The sequence below is a fragment of the Halyomorpha halys genome, unplaced genomic scaffold, assembly GCF_000696795.3.
Source record: "Halyomorpha halys isolate HHAL.00 unplaced genomic scaffold, Hhal_1.1 Scaffold436.1, whole genome shotgun sequence".
Classification (NCBI taxonomy): Eukaryota; Metazoa; Arthropoda; class Insecta; order Hemiptera; family Pentatomidae; genus Halyomorpha; species Halyomorpha halys.
Genome location: NW_027107600.1, coordinates 440,703 through 461,434, shown reverse-complemented (window position 1 = coordinate 461,434; position 20,732 = coordinate 440,703). Strand labels below are relative to the sequence as shown.

Below are 20,732 nucleotides of genomic sequence, written 5' to 3'. Positions count from 1 at the left end.
GCTTTTCTAAGGAAACAATTTCTTATATAAATAAATTAATCCAGACATGTAGAAACTTGAATTTAAGGACCTTTCAAAACTTTATCCTTTAAATTTAGAGTTGTTAAACTTATTTTGGCCTTCCAGTCCCATTTCTTGTCTTTTGGACCGACTCCATTCTTCATTTTTCCCACTTCAAACAATTTTTTTTTTAATATACTTTTTTATTTACTTGATACTAGTTACATACCATTTCAAACTAAATGGGGAACATCCCAGGATGTGTTTTGTACAGCATACAAATCATATGTACAGCCAAACCTGGGGTATGGTGCTGAACTTTTAATAACCTCCTAAGCAGCGTTAGGAAAGTTAGACCGAGTTCAAAATCAAGCCTAATGCATTATCACTGGCAGAGTGAAATTGACTTCCATCACAGCTATGGAACGCCAAGCAGGCCTTGAGCCACTACAGGATAAGAGAGAGAAATCTGCTCTGTGTCTATATGAAAAGCTTATGGGATGAGAGGATCACTGGTTGGTTTATGATAAAGGGAACAAACAACTGAAGTCCCATCGCACTTTCCTTTCGAAAGCAGAGGAAATGGTTCATCAGATAGACCTCCCAACTGGAAAAGGCAGAATATAAGCATCTCCTACATGCCAAAGCACAATTTTGCTGAAGTCTATGAGTGACTCAAACTGGCATGTGGTCGGATCAATAAATATAGTCCTGAACATGACTTAAAGCAATGGCTGCACATTCATACCGATGGGTCTGTGTCCAGTATTAACAAGGGAGCTAGAGCTTGTGTATACTTAAGCGACTTTCAACTGTTATTTCCCATTTGAGCTGGATGTGACCATTATGATGCAGAAATTTGCTTGGAGATAGAAGCCACTATTGAGAGTAATAACACACTGTAATCGTCAGAAACTCCCAAGCCGTAATACAAAAATTATCTACACCAGGTATCTCAGAGTCACCCACTGAAGAAAAGTGCAGAAAAATAGCTGCTATTATAAAGAAAAGAGGAAGGATTATAGCTCTGCAGAGGATACCAGGCCATGTTGGTATATATAAGTTGGCTAAGCTTGGTTGTGCGGAGAACCAGCCTATTTGACCACTCTCCAACAGAACAGTGAAATCAATTATAAGTTCTTATTGCAAGGAATGAAAGAAGCAGAAGAGCATACTGCTAAGCATAAACGAATCCCTGGCAATCTTAGCAGAGCTGAGTGAGTGTCTTGTTTTTGCCTAGTAACAGGATATGATCTGCTCCAAAAACACTTCTATTGAATAGGCATCGGAGATTCACTGAAATGTCCTCTATGCAACATGGGAGACATGGATGGAGAACCTTTTGACGTGTATTGATCTGGAAGATCTTCAGCAGAAAGCGGACCAACTGTGGGCAAAAGTAAACTTGTATTGGGCTTCAAGAGGGAAAAAAGGCATAATAGTGTACTTCCTGTGGCATAGAAAAGAAAAACCTTAATATTATTTTTTTAATATCGCTTTTTTATTAGGCACAAATAAATAAGTTTTGTTTATTTATGTATTTTTACTGACTGCACCCCCCAACCATCTCCTCATATTAATCTAAGGTCAACTATTTACACCTCATTAATATGGCTTGCAGTGGACACTTCAGGTCTTACTCATCAAGAACTGGGTGAGAATGGCTACTTCTGCTGACTTAACCCCACCATAATGTCCTCTATATTCTATTCATACACACAATTTTTATTTACCAGAAACATTTTCCTTCAACCACCATAACACATTTTAACCAGCCAGAATAGATTCCATATTTGCAAAATATCATTACTAATTTGTAAGTATGTGTTTATATATGTTTTATGAAGCCATGTTAATATACAAGTATTTACAAAGCTGCATAAACCATATTGATCATTAAACTAAATTACGGTTACACATCATCAAGTACGAGCTTAAATGACTAAGAAAATTGATGCTTAAAAAAAATAAAATTTTAAGTTGGTTTTGATATACTTTTAAGAATTAACTAAAGTTAACAATAAAAAAAATAAGTCATCAAAAGTAAGGATTAAGTAAAACACAATGTCATTTTGTTTCATATATTTAAAAGTACCCTTATTTAACAATTCAAAGATCACAATCATTTTTAATAAATTTTTTTTATAAACTATCAAATCAGCCTAAATTTATTCCTGATTTATTTAAATCTGATAATAAAAAAATATGTAAATAGCTAATCTATATTATAAAATCACATTCACTTATAAACAGGAACCTGATTCTAATAGTTATTGACAATTTTCAAAAAAAAAAAAAAAAAAGGAAGTCTTCTAAAAGTACACCTAATTACATATGTACATTTATTATACACATGATATCTAAATGTATCAAGGTTAGATGAAGCCGCTTTAGTTTTCATTCATAAATATCAAAATCACCTCATTCATACGAAGTAGAATCTAGAAAAATGTTTTAAACATTTTTTTTTATAAATTAAAATAAACATATTATACTACTAAAGTTCTAATTAAAAATTATTATTGCGGAACTAAAACCATATACACAACTCCTTCCATTCACTTACAGGTTAGAGAAGTCTCTCTTTAAAAAATATATAAATCTACTTAGCTGTAAGATTACATATCAAAGAACAATATAAATGAGCTTACATGAACAAATTGTAAGCTCCCTCACTTATCCAGGTTGCATTCTATTAACGTACTGGAATGGAGGGAATCCATGTATTTCTTCACTTTATATATTCTTTTTTTATTATTATATTAATAAAATCTAATTTTGTTAAAACTCTAAAAATATAGAGTTGGTGGGACCACGTAGCATTAAATAACATAGTGAAGGTAAAAAGAAACGGGTAGAGAGTAACAATTTTTTTTTTTTAAATCAGCTATTATTTATTTATAAACAAAAATCATTAGGATATTGCCTGTTGAAAATCATAGAGAGATGTCTGAAATGCCAGAAGAAAAAAAAGAGCATTTCGCACTTATACAAAACTATTAATTAAATCAAATTACAGAAACTAACCTGGTTATTTTTTTTTTCTTTAATTTTTAGCCTGTTAACAAAACATTACTAGATGAATCGGAACTGGCAAGCAACCACTATTCCTATTCTTGAATAAACATTAATTTTATTCTCTTTCATGGTATATGTTGCATTCTACAGGCATTTGGCTGAAATAATCTTTACCACTAATAAACATAAAAGCAAGTCATTCTAATGTCAAATTGAAAACAAGTTTTCCGTAGTTTCATCACCGTGATTCCCAACAGGTAATATATTAGTTAAAAAAAACAATCACTAATCAAGGATAGAACACTAATTATACCAATATAATATTTTTATGAACTTACAACAAAATATATTAATTTTATCTTTATCGCTATGAATATAAATAAAAGTTAAAACTAAAATTTTCATATATATTTTCATTTAATGTCTTATACATTTGTAGACATATTAAGGGTCAGAGGAAAAACAGTTATTGTTATAGAAGCATTCAGAATGTATATCTGTGTTCTTTCAGGGAGTTGAAATGAGAAAAAATAAATTCAATACATACCGTATGATTTTTTAAAAATATTTTAACTATCTGGAAGAATGCATATTTTCATTTTGATTCCATTAATACCAATAAAGCAATGTAAAATTTAGAAAATGCGTAAAGGTTTTTTGTACAAACATTTAAAAAAAAAAAGTATGCTAAAAATAAAATAAATTTTTCATGAGCTGCCTTGTTCCCATCATCTCGTTTTTCCATAACAGAGCACAATATCGATAATCCATCATTTGCTAAAAGCTTGTGACATATAAAGGAAGAATATTTTTGCCGGTTATAGTAAGTAAAGGAAGTTATAAAGCGGAAGAGATGTTTTTTTCAGTCACGTGTTTATGGATTACCAGGACACCTCTACACCGGTTATTATATTTTCTTAATACAGAACTATTAATAAAATACAGCTACCTTCACATTATTTGTACCTTAATTTTGCATTGTTTAAATGGGACCTTAAACAGTCTGGAATATTTGATAATTCAACGACTTGTCAGACCAAATTATCAAGATTGGACTGTAATAGATAATAGGGTCCGTAATTCGTTTTCTTTGGCACAGGTCTAATGAGACTCACGACAATTTGCATTCACATAAAAGAAATGTACAAGGTACAGGTTTGGTGTGAATAGAAGGATGTGTATAATTGGCAAAAAAAAAAAAAAATGAAAAAAAAGAGATCTTATATTTAATGCAAATCCCCTTAATTCTATGGCAATTGCAAATATGAAACTAAAGCCTAAATTTGTTCTAAAATACATATAAATGTATTTTAACAGGCTTTCAATGTACTCATTGATTTTTTATTCTAGATAAAATAGAAAATCTAGCCGATGAAAAAAAATTGTAAACAATTAAAGAGTGAAACTATAGATTGTATAACTAACTTTAAGCAAAAAAAAAAAATATATATATATATACTTCATTGCTTGAGCTAAGATACCTCACAAGTCAAAAAAAATCAACAATATAATTTTTTAATTAAAATTTAATAAAAAACATCTTGTTACAATGCATAGGATACCTATACAATATTTTCTGACTAAGAGGATTCTTTCAAGATGCCTCTAGAATGAAGCATTACTTCATAATTCTTTTAAATGTTATAGTTTTTATTTTGGACGTACAAGGTATCACAGCTCAGCCAACGATATGTCTCAAAAGCATTAATTTTTTAATAACTTTATTTTTAATAAAAAACTTTATTTCCATCATTTGTTTTAGTTGGTTAATATTTTTTAAATAAATAATTTATTTAAAAAAATAATAATTTGAAGAATAACTGAATATAAATTTTTGTTCACGAAACAGAACAAATCTTAATTTTTTTAAATCTGAATCGAACATAAAACTAATGATTCCTAACAACTATTAAAAATATATCAACTTAACAACTAAATTACATCCAATAATAATAGATTTATAACAAAAAACTGAAGCTTCATCAAAATTTTATTTTGCAGAAATTCATATTTTTTATTTTTATTTTTTAAACATGAGGCTTTGCCTCTGCTCTGTTTGATTGCCGATTCCCTATGACAGAGCAATGAAAAATCTCTCGTATATAAAAATCATATAAATATATACAAATAATTCAACAATTACTAACATTTTTAAGTAAGAGAAAGATTTTTTTTATATTATTGAGAGAAGATAAATCCAACTATGATACTTTCAGTTTTAAACTATGGCAAACTAAAGGTGTATAAGCAAGACAAAAAAAAAAATAAATACAGATTATAAATATTTTTCAATATTTATTTTTTAGACGATTAATTAGATTTTGGTTTGTTTTGACTTCAAATTTGATATGAAGTTCAAGTTCAAATTGTAATAAAAGATAATATAATTTTTATTAATTAAGAAACTTGGGCAAATTGAATGTAATTAATAATAATCAACATTAGCAAATGTATTTCACGATTCATAGAAAATTTTATGTCATCTAATTATTAAGGAATCAGTTAGTTTTTACCTTTTTTTTCATACTTATAGGCCAAAAACTTAAGCGAACCTTCATCACTAACATTTTCTTAATGAGCAATAAAAGTTTAAAAGACATCATTACATTTCTTTTCAATTTAAAAAACAAACAAAAAAATCTTGGCAGTGATATCTTCTAGACATTTGTACATGTTTCTGGTTTTCTCGCTAATAATCAGCCTCAATAGTTGATTACGACTTATCCTTCATAAAGAAGATAAGAGTAGGTCCAAAATTTACTTTTCATAGACCTGCAAGAACAAACCTCCTAGTAACGAACCGAAACCAGATTAACAACAAATAATTAAAATGTAGTGCTTTTTATTAGGTTTTTTTTTTGTTCTAACCATGACGGCAATCATAGTATTGGTTATATTGTGTATTTAACTCACGGATATTAACTTGGGGTCTTCCTGTAACGTTTTCTCCTAATGCCTGTAATACAAAATTATAGGATTAAGGCTAGTAATAACCAATAAAAGTTCTTTTAAAAAATCTTTTGTAAAAGATGTTTGGCAAAGAATGTCTGAAACATATTATTAATGTAATACATATAAGATAGATAAAATATATTAGCTTCCTAATAATCAGCAGTTTTAAGTAATTCATTATGCATTAAACTTTTACCACAACTTTCTTGTTTTTTTCATAAACCTGTGTATTATGAAAATATGGAATTTGTTTTAGTAGTTTTATTTATCCTGGATCAATTACCTGAAAATTCTAGAAAATTATACAATACAGTAAAATCTTGGTAGTTTAACATTCGTAAATCTGACACATTTGGTAATCCAACAAGTTTAGAGAAAAAAAACATTTTGCCTAATCATTATGGAGGAGTTGTTTCCTTAATAAAAAAATGTACAAATGGAGGGGAATGTTAAAGAAGGGAGTGCGATGTTACACAACACGGCCAATCCGCCGAAGCACTTTTGAACTTGTTTAGATCGGGCATCTTGAACCACCATGCTTACTCCTCTACCCTCTTCGGATTTTTAAGACTCATATAGCTGAAAAAAAATTCCTAACCGATGAGGAGGTGAAACAAGAGGTATTAAAAAAATGAAGGAGATAGCGAGGTAGTTCTTTGAGGAGGGCATGCATCAACAATATTGCCACGACTTACAACCTACATAAAAAAGGGGAAAATAATTTTTGATTAAAAATTGAGTACTCGTACTTTCTGTACATGGCTCATGTACTACATGGGCATGTACATAATTCATAAGAGTATTTAGTTGCAAAAAAAATAATATTTTTTTTTTCATCAAAACTAGGAGGCACCCTCAGTCCACCTAACGGCGGACCAAGCCTAATTTTACAAATTACACAACTGTTCATTTAATTGTACTACTCGTTGATCAAATTGTATAATTGTAATTTACATGTATTCTTCTTCAGTTAAACTCAATTTTTTTATGACCCATTTTTATTATTCCACATTATGTGTAAAATAAAATAGTATACAGTGATCACTAAAAACTTTTTTGTGTAGTGGGGTTTTGTTTTTATCTGAAACTTGGTTTCACGTAAAACATGAATGTAGGGGTTGAGTGTCTGAGTTTTATAACTTGACTTGAAGTTATATTATATGTGATATTTTATTTTGATTTCTCTGCAACTCTATTTTAAAAATATCTTTTTTTTTTTATTACTTCGGGAATGTAAAATAAAATATTACATGGTGATCACTAAATTTTTTTTTTTTAAATATAGAAACAATATTTACGTACTTACAAAAAAAAAATTAAGAACATAAGATATTTTAAATTCAAAATACTGCTTAATAAAAATAAATTATTATATCTCTTTAAAAAAAAAAAAACACATAGGATATGTATCACGAGTCAATATTACCAAAAATGATTTTGGAATTGACTAATGATACAAATATTGAGAAAAGGATCTATATGTCAACATATAGCAATATAGGTATTCTGCTTCCAGTTAATAGAAGAAATTAATAAATACAGATTCGCATTATTCTGGTCTTAATTTCTTGCTTTGTATTATTTAAACATGACCCTGACCAATCAGGAATATTTGATAATATAATTGGTTGATCTAATATGTAAATAATAAATAAAGATACCATTGATTAATTATAGGAAATAATAATTATAAAAAATCTTTTTACTAGTTTTTTTTTAAAATTAAATTTGTATTGAAATAATTATTTGTTTAAAATAAAAACAAATAGTACCGAAATTTGGAAAAATTCACAAATGTTATATTTTGTGAATATTTAGTTAGCCGAATGATGCTTAACAAATCTAAGTTGATATTAGCGCTAAACAAACATTATATATATTACCTCATTTTGCCTCCGCTCTCATTTCCATAGGAGGGGGAGGAGTGGTATGATCGCACCCGATAGCCTTTCCCCTAATATAAACAGGTTGACCTTTGCCCTTAACACATTCTTCGGTTACATGAACCGAAACAATATCTGATCCTGGAATCTCGAACATAGTTTCCAGAAGCAAGGTTTCCTAGAAATATAAAATATTTAGAAAACACATTGAGCTTATGACTATATTACATTATAACAAAAACTGCTCATGATTAAGAGAAAATAAACAACAATATTATAATTAAGCAAACAATTTTTTTCCCAATATTTTATTTTTTCTTATTTTAACATAATCCTGACAATGTTCACTACTTGGTAATTGTATAAATGAACTTAATCAAGCGTTCATTATTTTTTTTAATTTGTACCCATCGAACACATTGTGCCCAAGCTCAGCAGTCATCATATTATGCCTAACAGGATGCTAAACTAAAATTGAACTGTATTCAGCCTATTTAATTTTTAATAATAATATTTCAGTGATAGTAATTTTAATAATAATACAAAAAATGTAAATAAATAATACCATTATGGCTCTAAGTCCTCTAGCTCCTGTTTTACGTTCCATAGCTAAGGCAGAAATTGCATGCAGAGCACCAGCTGAAAAAGTGAGATCAACCTTATCCATGTTAAAAAGTAGTTGATACTGGTTAACGATAGCATTTTTAGGCTCGGTTAGAATTCTCACAAGTAACTTCTCGTCCAAAGAATGGAATGGTACAAGAATAGGAAAACGACCAACAAATTCCTAAAAAAAATAAATTAATAATAATTTAGGCAATATGGCAAAAGATGTAAGTTACAGTATTGTATACGTTGGTTTAAAAAATAGAGTAGGTTCATTCCTATATAAATACATAGATATGTAAGGATTTCGATAAACGAGAAGAAAGGAAATTTATTGGAGAATGGACGATCCCAACTTTGATAAAAGTTGAAACTTGATAAAAGATTAAAAACATTAGAGAATTCAAAACTCTAACAACAAGAAGTTGGTAGATTGAGATGGGACAAGTAGGATTTTAAATATTTCAACATTGGGATCAAAACCCGGTCAAGATGTTCCATCGGAAATTTTAGTTCATAATTAAAATTTTTTAATACAAAATTAGTTGAAATAAATTTTGTGAAACTTTCAATTATTTGAACATTTTCGTCAACTCATATTTCTTAGAAGATATATTTTTTAATACATTCTGAAGGACTAGAGTGATGATAATAGTCGTCATGGTTAAAAATCAGGTAATATTGCATTTTATACATTATATAGTGCTTATTTAAAATAAAATAAAATATTTTTTAAAAAAAGACGGAAGATGGAGGAGCAGTTGAGGATGTAAAGAACAGATTACGCAAAGCAAACAGAACATTTGTCCAGTTGTACAAAGTTTGGAAGACTGAGTGCATTACACAAGATACAAAAATGCGCCTCTTTAAAACAAATGTCCAATCAGTACTCTTTTATGCAACTGAAACTTGGAAAGTCACTAAAAGAACTATTGGAAAACTCCAAGTATTTGTTAATAGATGCTTGAGAAGAATACTTGGCATCTACTGGGCTGAAATCATTTACAATAAAGAATTAAGACACAGGACTAAACTCAGGTCAGTAGAGGAAGGAAAGGAAATGGAAGTAGATTGGAGAAACATGCTCTAGACTGGAACCCACCGAGCGCTCAGAAGCAAGGGCGAGCCAGAAACACATGGAAGACATCAGTGATGAGAGAGGTGATCCAATCAGGATGGCAGTGGAGGGAAGTAAAAAAAATTGGCAACTGATCAATATCAGTGGTGATAATTTGTAATGACCCTTTGCTATATTGGAAGCTAAAAGGATTACTACCGCTGCTAAAAGGAAAATATTAAAATAAAACAAAAAAAGAGATGTGTGGATATCAACTCAATAAAAGTAGGCAAACCAAATATTATATAAATGTGTAAAATATAGAATTCGCTTATTGGCCACTTAGGAGATTTAATATACCGAAACAAGACATTAAATACTAAAACCTAAAAATAAAAAATTCATAATAGGTAAATGTTGAGATAAAGTAATTGATTTTAATATTTAAAAAGCTTGTACTAACTGGTATCATGCCAAAATCAATTAGATCTCTCGCTTCAACTTGCTTAAGTAGTTCATCCTTTTCCTTATTGTCTTCATGGACTGAGTCTCCCTGATTCTCAATATCAGCTGATAAGGCTGCCCTACGACCATTTTGGGGGCCGCCTCGCATTCCAAACCCGAGTACCTAAAACATTTCACATTTTAGTTTCATGAGTTCTTCACCGATGCTACCTATATGAATAAGAAGAATGAGACAAATAAATATTTATTTTACCTTAAATAATGTTATTTAAAACACAGAGAATCAAACAAAAATAAACTATGGTCATTGCAAAGATAGATTACTATAAAAGATAAATCTATTGAGAGCTGCCAATACTTCCTATCTGAAAATTTTTCGATTCTAGATTTTGTACTAAATGAGATAAAAATATATCTATTTGTCTCTATTTATTAATTTTTTAAAGATACAAATTTGATATATGAGCTTAGCTATTTATAGAGAAGCTTGAGTGTCTTAATATAATTAATACCAACCTTTTCATTTTTCCTGCGACGTACAAATCGATCCAAACCATTATAGGCTCCTGAAGCAACAAACAGGATATTAGTAGTATCGACTTGAACCGTTTCTCCTCTCAATTTCCGAGGTGAATTTCTTTCAGCTACATTTACAATGGTTCCTTCAAGCATCTAAAATCATTTTAGATGCTTAAATTAAAAAAAATATGAAAAATATAAGAATCATTTCTAAAAAATAGTTTTAAAACTAAGTAGTATACGGAGATCAATGATATTTTAAAAAGTACCTTGAGCATACCCTGCTGTACTCCTTCACCTCCAACATCCCTCAACTGATGTATTCCAGGAACTGCACCTATTTTGTCCACTTCATCTAGAAAAACTATTCCTGAAATTGAAGAAAAAAAAAACTATAACTGTCAATTAATAATAACAAAATTAACCAAATAGTCAGTCTCAATTTTCTTTATTTAAACATATTACAAGTCCAATGTTTCGGCCAATTCAGCCATCATCACAATTTTCATATTTTACTGTCATTAACTAATCACAACACTAGTGTGAAGGATAGGAATTATTATTAAATGTTACAGTGACAAATTAGGTTTATTTTAACGGTGTTGAATTGACTTGGCATAATAGTCAGCAAATTTTAATAAACTAATGTGAGGCTGTGATACTTAATTAATTGTGATTGTCCAGATACTAACACTACCTGTCTCTATATGATATAAATACCAATTTCAATATATTATCAAAATAAAATATCAAATTTTAGAAATGAAGAATACAGTAGCAGTTAAAGCAAAAGCTATGTACTTATGAGGAGATTAGAAAAAATTTCTGGATTTCTCCTATTTTATCACACGGATATGAATAAAAAAAATTATTGAGGAATATTAGTAAAGTTCAACTCAACACAATGTGAGTAAAACCGGCAAACATATAATAGAAGAAAATAGACTATGCTAGTTTCACCATGTAAAAAGAATTTAAGAGGAAAGAATGGCCAAAAAAATAATGTATGAAATGAGAGTTGATAGAAGTTGGTCAAGAGGAATACCAAGAAACACTTGGGATGGTGTAGTCAAGGAGGCATTTAACAGAAAAGGAATGGTTTTGGAAGACACGGACAGCTGTTATTGGATTAGGCTCTTCACACTACTCTGTGGTGAAAGAGGGGATGATAAACAGTAATTTTAAAAAAAGTGTACATATATGTATTAGTGAAAGCTGAATATTATGCAAGATTACCCATGAGTAGAGATTGTAAAATATTTCATAATAAAAAAAATTAAATAAAATCAAGTGTCAAAATACACAACATTAAACCATATTTTGAGAGGTAAAAATTAAAATTAAGTATCAAAATAAACAACATTAAACCATATTCACCTCATTATAAACCATATTTTACCTGTTTGAGCTCTATCAACCGAAAAGTTAGCATCTTGGAGCAGCTTTGAAATAACACTCTCAATATCTTCACCAACATAGCCTGCTTGAGTCAGAGTAGTACAATCACAGATAGCAAATGGAACGTCTAAACACTGGGCGATCGTTTGAGCCAATAATGTTTTACCTTAAAATAAAATTCACATATTATTTTATAATAACAAAGTATTAATAACATTGAGGAAAGCTAATGAGGGTTGATTATTTTAAAAAACTTCTAAAAAAAGGAAGATGGTGCCATTTAAGTACCAACGTTTCGCTCTACTTTCCAGAGCTAGTAAAAAGATATAAAAGTTGATTGTAAAAATTTTGGCTTCATCAGGGTTACAAGCAAGATACAAAAAAACTAAAAATATTGTAAACCAGGTAAGAGTATAAAACGGAAAATGTACTCTTAACCTGTTTACAGTATTTTTAGTTCTAAGAGTGTAAGAGATCTTATACTGTTATCTGTTTACAATATTTTTATTTTTTTCTATCTAGTTATTAGTCCTGATAAAGTCTTGCAAAGTGGAGGAAAACATTGGCATTTTATTAAATAGTTTTTGTACAATTTGAGTTCCTTTTTTATCACACTCGACCATCTTCCTTCATTAATCACACACAGTCAATCAACGATCTTATAAAACTTATAACTATTTAACACTTTGCACTGTAGTGACTCTAGCACTAAATTAGAAACAATTTACCTTAAATAAAAGATATTGTTACTACAATTGAATGTCAAGTAATGTACTGCTTTGTTGAAAGGGCGAATCTAATAGTATTCAAAAGAGCATAATTTGTACTTTACCTGGTCTGGAATATTTCTTTGGATGAAGAACTTGTAACATTGCAGCGACCATGCTACTATCTGTTGGTTACCACTGAAGCTACCAATTGACTATTACATAATGATGCAACACTTCCTAGCTACCCCAACGAGAACTACTACAGTTGTCCGGCTAACATCATATATATTGCAATGTATATTTCTTGTAAATACTTTAATTGTACAAATTAACAACTAATATAACATAGTTGTGATATTCTTAAATATATTATTAGAATCAATAAATATTAAATAGAATCTTTTGATCCATTAAAAGCGAACATTTTACATGTAGCATCTATTAATGGTGTTTAATAGCCTAGAGAGTAGACTAAGCAAAAATTGGACTTAGACTAAGAAGAAATTGGTGTGAATCCAATTTCTCTCCTAGGGAGGCAGTGAGGAACAATATACATAGTGGATCAGTACTTTCAGGTGCTATCTTTTGGAAATATACTCCTGCCTTCTGTGGATTTCTCCTCCTTCCCAATCCCTGCTTCCTTTCGTGAGTACCTTTGACTGATCTCCTTCGCTACTACAGGCTCAAACTCTGCAGAGCGAAGTTTCTATCCTTCGAGGACTAACAGCTAGTTAAAACTCATCTTGTCCATTTATCTTCTAACCAGTATGAATACACATTGTAGAGGCCCTCTGGTATAATCAGCTCACCATTTAATCTAACACAACCACCTCAACAACTTGTTATACATTTCGATTACCTGGTATTGTTCTAATTACATTTTACATGATTGAAGTAATTTTGATTAATGACAATTTCAATAAAAAGATGAATATGATAAAATACCAAATTTGCTGATTTCAGCCATTTTACAGAACATGGATAACACGTATGCATGTGTATTCCATGCATTTTAAACAAGTACAACTTCTTTACCTTAGGAATCGGGTTTGAATTAATTTGTATATAAAACAAGTTAAAACAAAAATTTGTATCAGTTGTTTATACAAATGAAATGTATGGTCAGATGGCACTATGTTACTTTTATTTCTGTTCAAGATGGCATAATTTTTCTCCAAAATGCATTGCTGTAGCTTTGAACTTATTAGCATTTTCCACTCTTCTTGTCCCATAAATTAGAAGAAAATGACTTAAGAAATTTGACAACCCTTAAAAGATCAACAAATAAGATTCTGTGGGGTGAAAATTATTTTGTGTGTTTTTTATTAAGTGACTAATAACATTTTGCCATCTGGGCACAGAAGTCAAGTAAACAAAATAGTTGTGTCAATATAATACCCGTGATAGAGGATTTGAAGTTCATATTTCAAATGTCCCATCATCATTGACAACTGTGTGTAAAAAGTTAATAAACAAAAATAAAATAATAAAACTAGAATTAAAGAGAACATACTTTGTATGAACCAATTAATTTAACTGTATATAATGAAGAGAAATAATGATAATAATAGAATTATATATGGCCTATAATAATAATAGAATTATATATGGCCTATAATAATAGAATTATATATGGCCTATAATAATAGAATTATATATGGCCTATAATAATAGAATTATATATGGCCTATAATAATAGAATTATATGGGCTAAATTATTATTAAAGCCTTCAAATTCAACTACTCCTCACTATTTATTTAAAAATAACTTGCTGTGATTTTAAAATAAAAACTGCAAAACTTCACAGAATATGTGATTTTATACTCAATTATATATTAAATTTATTTATTTATAAATTTATTAACATGAATGAAAATTTATAACATAAATATTTAGAAAAACATACCTGAACCAGTGGGTCCCAGAAGGAGAATGTTACTCTTTTCAAGTTTTGTGTCATGGCTAAGTGATTCCAGAGCTTCTGATCCCAAGCTAGCGACTTGCCGTGTGTGCCTCGTGTGATCATGTTCGACGAAGCCTGTCCCCATTCCAGATCCACTGCCACTGCTAGGAGGACCACCAACACCTATGCCAAGACCATTTATGTGCAGCAGATCTGCAATAAAGAGAACCCCCAAAATGGGCTAGCTAGACTAGCTAAACTGAATTCCAGTTCATTCCATCAAAATTATTTTCAAAGCAAAAATTTATAGGCTGATCTTTATGGCTAATAGCAACAACTATGAAGCATTTATCTAATATTTTTTTACTTAAAACTAATACCTCTATGTGTGAAGGCATAATTAGGGGACTGTTCCATCACTGCCATGTCGTGGCGTTGCTGAACCGATGGAGAGGGGAGGTTATTGTAAATTCTCTTGTAATGATTGTACACAGCGACCGATAATACTTTCTTAGCATGCTCTTGACCAACAACATGTTTGTTCAAGTAATCATAAATCTGAAACATGAAATAAACAAAGACCAAGCATAGTTTAAATTCAATGACTGGTTGAAACAATTACAGTAATGATAAAATGATCTGATTAAATCAACAGTAAAAAAAAAATATTACAATATACTAAAATAATAAAACCAAAGTTTAATATTTTTGTCACAGTTCACTTCATTATATTTTGAAAAATAAATAAATAAACATAATAAATTTCCAGTACATTAAGCAATAAATTTAATAAAATATAGTTTAACAATATTAATTCTTAAATAAATGTTTCATTAAAAAAACTAGAAAGGGGTAATTTCAAATAATTATGATAAATTAATCATGACTTGATGAATGACGGGTATTATTGATGAGAGGTAAGAATTATACATAACAAATATAGGAAAATTAGGGGAGGAGAGATTAAAATCAGACTAATTGTTATATCTGTTTTGCTTTGAGCTCCCAAGTATGTGCCTGGCCTATTAACAGGTGTATTTATCTATGAAAATTAGACTATAAGTGTTGGTATACCGAGTTGAAGTGGGTATGTCCACACTCCCAAAGGCAATACCTCCTTGGTGTTTGCTATTCCAAGTTTTTGATATTAAGAAACCAACCTATATCATTGATCTCCTCGCTCAATGATCATCCATTCATTCATTAAAAACCAGATCCCAACCAATTGATTTATATATGCCCTCCCATAAAACTGCCTCCAATAACAAATCCTTCATTATAACTGCAACATCCTTCTGGAAATCTCTTCGCCAATCCTCATGCATCCTTTCCTCTAAACAACACATATTCCTTCACCTACTGCATAACCAAACCTCTGCATCATTGTGAACTATGTATACATCCATTATTGATTACTATTATAAATTATAATTTAACCTAAGGTTTTAATGTTATTTCAACATGTACACTGAAACTTTTAAATGTCTGCCAGACAACTAACCTTAATTTGTAAACAATGTATTCATTCTTAGGGAGTATTTGTCCTAGAATAAAATTATTTTTTCATTTTTAGTGGGTAAAAATTAAATGTCATAATACGGCCAAAAACCTACTTGGGGTATTATACTCTGACAAATAGAGTACTTATGTCTGCATAGAAAATAGCTTTGGATTGCAATGTATCTAAAAACTGGACCAGAATAATTAATACTGCTCGTTTCAACATTTTTTAAAACCATAATTAAAGATACTCCAGCATGGCCACTATGTAAAAAGCGAAGGTACCATGCCTCTAAGTAGGTAAGAATTGTTGCAGCAAGAAATGATTACATTTTACTATTGAGATTTCAGGAAGTGAAATCTGTGCATCTTTGTATTTTTATCTATTATAAAGCCTGAATTTTTATAAAGAGGTTATTTCATCTTGTTTTTGTTTCTACTGAATTCAGAGTAAAAAAAAAAATACTCAAGAAGCATGCACCATTTCGATCAAAGCTAATATTTTATTAAAACACTCATATTTGTCCCCTACTTTTCCTTAAAAAAATCCTTCCACCATAGGAATTTTTAAGGACTCTTTCTGGGACTGATTCTTCAATCTCATAATAAACAAAATATTTCTACTAAGTTTTATTAACAGATCCATTATTATAATTATTATTTATGTATACGTCCTATTTTACATGTACTAATTAGTTAATATTTATAAGCATGATGTTTAAATAATGAATAATTTATTAATTTTAAACAAAGAATAAATATTGAATTTGATTTGATAAATATAATTTTGATGTAATAGTCATTGATACCAAGCCCAAATTAATAAAGATTCGTGTTCTAAAAGATTGTTACTATTAATAGATAAAAAATATAATATAGAACAATATACTGTATAAGCCAGATGAAGACGATTCAAAGGCCAAATGTTTATAAAGAAACAGGAATTGTAAAAGGTTGTCAACATTTATTGTTTATACAGGACAAATACTTCACCTTGATCATATAAAAATACAGGTTAGTTGAAGGTTTAAGAAAAAGATGATCAAACTGGCAAAAAGCCAACAAACTTATTTTGCTCCTTGTTTACAAGCAAGTGCTATAAATAGATCGAAAACATTTGTAGAAATGAAGAAGCAATTTCAAAGAGCAAAGATATCTCGACAGTTCTTCATGGATATAGATAAATACTTTTTAAAATATTCATTACCTTCTTCGGAGGTGGAGGTGGCTTTCGAACAAAGGAACCTTTAACATCTTCTCTTGCATGTTCTTTGACAGTTTTTTTGGCATCCATTTCAGACAACACAACGAAAAAGTGATGACATTTATCACATTTAACAAATCTAGTTGAAGCTAAAAATAAAAACATTTATCATGAATAAATATTATACATTAATCAATATTATAAGAATAATTATTCAACACAAATGATAATAGGATAAAAAAAAAACTTCCTTGAGAATTTGAGAATAAAGTATTATTATATTCTCAACATAACGTGTAGAAATCAATTCTATGTTTTCAAGTGAGGCATAATTTCTGAAATAGTAATGCAAACTGGTTCAATAGAAAGCATTTTAATAAATTTATCAAAACAAAACACAATAATATGTTCATGATTCAAGGATAACAGAAAAATCTGCTCAAGCTCAGAGTAGCCCAAGGTCGTAACATTGACCTAACAAGTTTTTGAACATTTAGCAATCAACTACTGGAGAATGTCATTACCAAGATCATCTAACACAAAGGGAATAACTAGACATCCTTGAGCTCATTCTTGATAAAAAATAATTAATAAATTAGCAAGTTATAAACTTGCTATAATATAAACTTTTCCACACTTATAAACTTATATCGTACACTTTTAGTACACAAGATTTAAATAAATATAATGATTCATATTACAATTAATTATCTATACATGACTAAATATAATGTATAAGTAATGTAATATTACATAAACAATAAATAGTAGCATGTTTATGTAATTAGATCATTACATAACAGTACAGTAATCCTTAAATATAACAAAACTTACAAACAAATGTTTCAACAAAAGTACAAGGATCCCCACAGCGCGGGCAAGAAAGCTGTCCATCTTTTCCTTTTCCAGTTCCAGTTCCTTTCTTACCAGCACCGAAACTTCCAGTAATGCCATCTGGACTTTTGCCACTAGTTGGTCCATGACTAGTCGGAGGTTCAGGACCGCCAGTAGCTGATTTAAAAGCTGCAGAAGTTGTTACAAGATGTCTCCAATTTTCAGGTCTTAATTCATAAAACAGTAAATCTAAAATACACAATTAATTAATAACATTGTTATAAGAAAAAAATAAAAAAACAACTTTAACAGCCATTAGTTCATAACTAATAAGGATGACAATATTACTCTTGTAATGTTTAGAAGTCTTGAACAACTTTAGGGCAACCAGTCCACTTCTCACTGTTGTCATCTTAAGAGTCAGCTGCTAGGAAAAATAAACCAAGTTGTATGGTAAGAGCATCAATACATTATTTCAGTGATTAAGTCCAATCCTATAAAACAAATTCTTATTAGGAATTTTATAACTGAATAAGGATCATAATTCAGATAGACAGGATTCAACATTTCTGAGAGTCAAGTAACAAATTGGTTAGAAGAGATATTTTTCATTTTATCAAAACGTGATTTCGAACTTTTCAATTGGGAAATAAATCGACAAAGGTATAATATAATAAAACGTAAACTTTATTAAACCTTACATTATTGTTATTTGGAGATTACTCATATGCATCACACAGCTGATTTAGACGTTTATCTTCATTTGATGAGTTAATAATAGGTGAACGATAAATAAAAATTAGGTTGAAAAGCTAGACACTAGATATTTTATCCAAAGATATAATAAAACACTAAATGGACAGGTTCGCACAAATCACAACTAACCTGAGAGGACTAGAAGAACTAACCAGCTATCGCTCAGCTGTGTCAGTAGGGGTATCAGCTGATTACATCTCGACCTGATAACAGTTTCCCTATTACGTTTCGATTCTAATATCAGCCGCATTTTTTATTTTATTTGTTATTTTTTATTATTTTTAAAACGATCTTAGAAAGTATGAAGTTTGGATAGATCAAGAGTGTTGATTTATTGTACCGTCTAAATAACTACCAATTAATGATAAGCCCAAACTTATAATTTTAATGCGGTTTCCCCATTATTTTAGAAACTTCTTAACTAAATATACTACCACTAGCTTCAATATCTACAACAGACACTTATTTTCAATGGACGAAGCACAGGACTCATTACTGGATAACTGTAGAAAAATCCTACCAGTCATGAATGAAAATTCTCACAAAGGCTTGTCAGGAAGGATTGGGGTTTTCGGTGGCTCTGTAGAATTCACTGGTGCGCCTTATTACGCTGGAATAAGTGCCTTAAGAACAGGTGCCGATCTTGTTTATGTTTTTAGTGCCTCAAGTGCAGCTCCTGTGATAAAATCTTATAGCCCTGAACTGATGGTTCTGCCTTATCTCGATTCTGAAGATGCCATAGAACTAATTTCTCCTTGGTTGATTAGACTGCATGGAATTTTGATAGGCCCAGGATTGGGTAGAGATGAGAAGACATTCACTGTCATTCAAAATCTTATTTCTGTATTAAAATCTAATCCAGGTCAAAATGGAACTTTTCGGCCAATTGTTTTGGATGCTGATGCTCTATTTTTTTTGTCAAAGTGTCCTGATATTTTAAAGGATTATCCTGGGGATGTATATTTGACACCAAATGTTGTAGAGTTTAAAAACCTTCTGAAAAGTGTCCTAAATGTTGATAGTAGTGAAAATAAACCTCCAGAAGTCTACATTGAAGAATTGTGTAAAGAAATTGGTGTTAATGTTACCATTGTTCTGAAAGGTAAAATAGATATGATATGCAATACAAATAAGATTCTTCAGTGTAAGTCCGAAGGATCATTCAGGCGTTGCGGTGGACAGGGTGATTTGTTGTCTGGTGTTCTTAGCACCTTTGTGTCTTGGGTTGCTATTCGAAGATCAAATAACCTTCCTCAAATAATGGACAAGTATACAGATAATATGCTAGCTGGTTATAGTGCATGTAGTTTAACTAGAGCTTGCAATAAAGCAGCTTTTCAATCAAAAGGCAGAACAATGCTCACTACTGATATGATTTCCGAATTCAGTCGAGTATATTCATTGTTGTTCTATGAAACATGAGGCTTTGTTACTGGAAATCATTGGACATTTAATTTTTATTCATTCCACACTCACAAAAAGTCTTCGAAACCGAACAAGTGTATTGTTACATGATAATATTATTAATATTTTTTTATTGAAAATTTGTAAATATTTGTTAAGACCTTTGTATGTGTCACATTTAGAAGTATATGCTAAGCAATCAATTGTTAATTGTTGACTTAAATTTTAATATGAATCAATTTAATTTTTATTACTTTATATAAAGAAGATTTTAAATGAATATTCTTTTTTTTAATCCTTTGTAGCAAATAGAATATTTTCCTATATCTTTTATTAATAATTAACTGTAAGTTATTAAGGGGGAGGGGGAGGAGGTCCAATTGAGGGGCTAGTGCAAGTTGAAATCATTCCATTTGTGTCCTTAAATAAATTTATTAGTGTTATAAGCCAAACAACAAACCCATTAAGTTTCTTGTAATTTTACCTTCTTTTTTACCTGAAAAATTATCTTTTTAAAGAATC

At 29.9% G+C, this 20,732-nt stretch overlaps 2 protein-coding genes across 6 annotated transcripts; one reads left to right on the top strand and one right to left on the bottom strand.

Moving 5' to 3' along the window:
- Positions 1-2,067: 2,067 nt before the first annotated feature.
- Positions 2,068-19,465, bottom strand: ClpX (Caseinolytic protease chaperone subunit). Of its 5 annotated transcripts, none has more exons than XM_014423724.3 (14): positions 18,752-18,957; positions 18,399-18,544; positions 18,051-18,299; positions 17,220-17,365; positions 14,893-15,070; positions 14,516-14,725; positions 11,900-12,064; positions 10,770-10,870; positions 10,498-10,653; positions 9,980-10,144; positions 8,419-8,640; positions 7,854-8,031; positions 5,932-5,974; positions 2,068-2,441 (listed from the first exon to the last, which is right to left on the bottom strand). In XM_014423724.3, exons 2-12 carry the CDS (start codon positions 18,460-18,462, stop codon positions 7,855-7,857), a joined length of 1,833 nt encoding a protein of 610 aa, XP_014279210.1. In that variant the 5' UTR covers positions 18,463-18,544; positions 18,752-18,957; the 3' UTR covers positions 2,068-2,441; positions 5,932-5,974; position 7,854. The 5 variants fall into 5 exon arrangements, with proteins under 5 accessions (XP_014279210.1, XP_014279209.1, XP_066902089.1 ...); XM_014423723.3 differs by lacking the exon at positions 2,068-2,441 and adding an exon at positions 2,779-5,790; XM_067045988.1 differs by lacking the exons at positions 2,068-2,441; positions 18,752-18,957 and adding an exon at positions 19,327-19,465 and having other exon boundaries at positions 2,779-5,974.
- Positions 19,018-20,490, top strand: Naxd (NAD(P)HX dehydratase). The gene has a single exon (XM_014423726.3). It carries the CDS (start codon positions 19,194-19,196, stop codon positions 20,226-20,228), a length of 1,035 nt encoding a protein of 344 aa, XP_014279212.1. The 5' UTR covers positions 19,018-19,193; the 3' UTR covers positions 20,229-20,490.
- The last annotated feature ends 242 nt before the right edge of the window (positions 20,491-20,732 follow it).

Coding starts and splice junctions, on each gene's coding strand:
- ClpX (XM_067045988.1), bottom strand. CDS start 18,462: ATGACAACAGTGAGAAGTGGACTGGTTGCCCTAAAGTTGTTCAAGACT. Junction 10,654..10,769: donor TACAGCAGGGTATGCTCAAG/GTACTTTTTAAA, acceptor AAATGATTTTAG/ATGCTTGAAGGAACCATTGT. Junction 8,032..8,418: donor GAGGACTTAGAGCCATAATG/GTATTATTTATT, acceptor TTATATTTCTAG/GAAACCTTGCTTCTGGAAAC.
- Naxd (XM_014423726.3), top strand. CDS start 19,194: ATGCGGTTTCCCCATTATTTTAGAAACTTCTTAACTAAATATACTACC.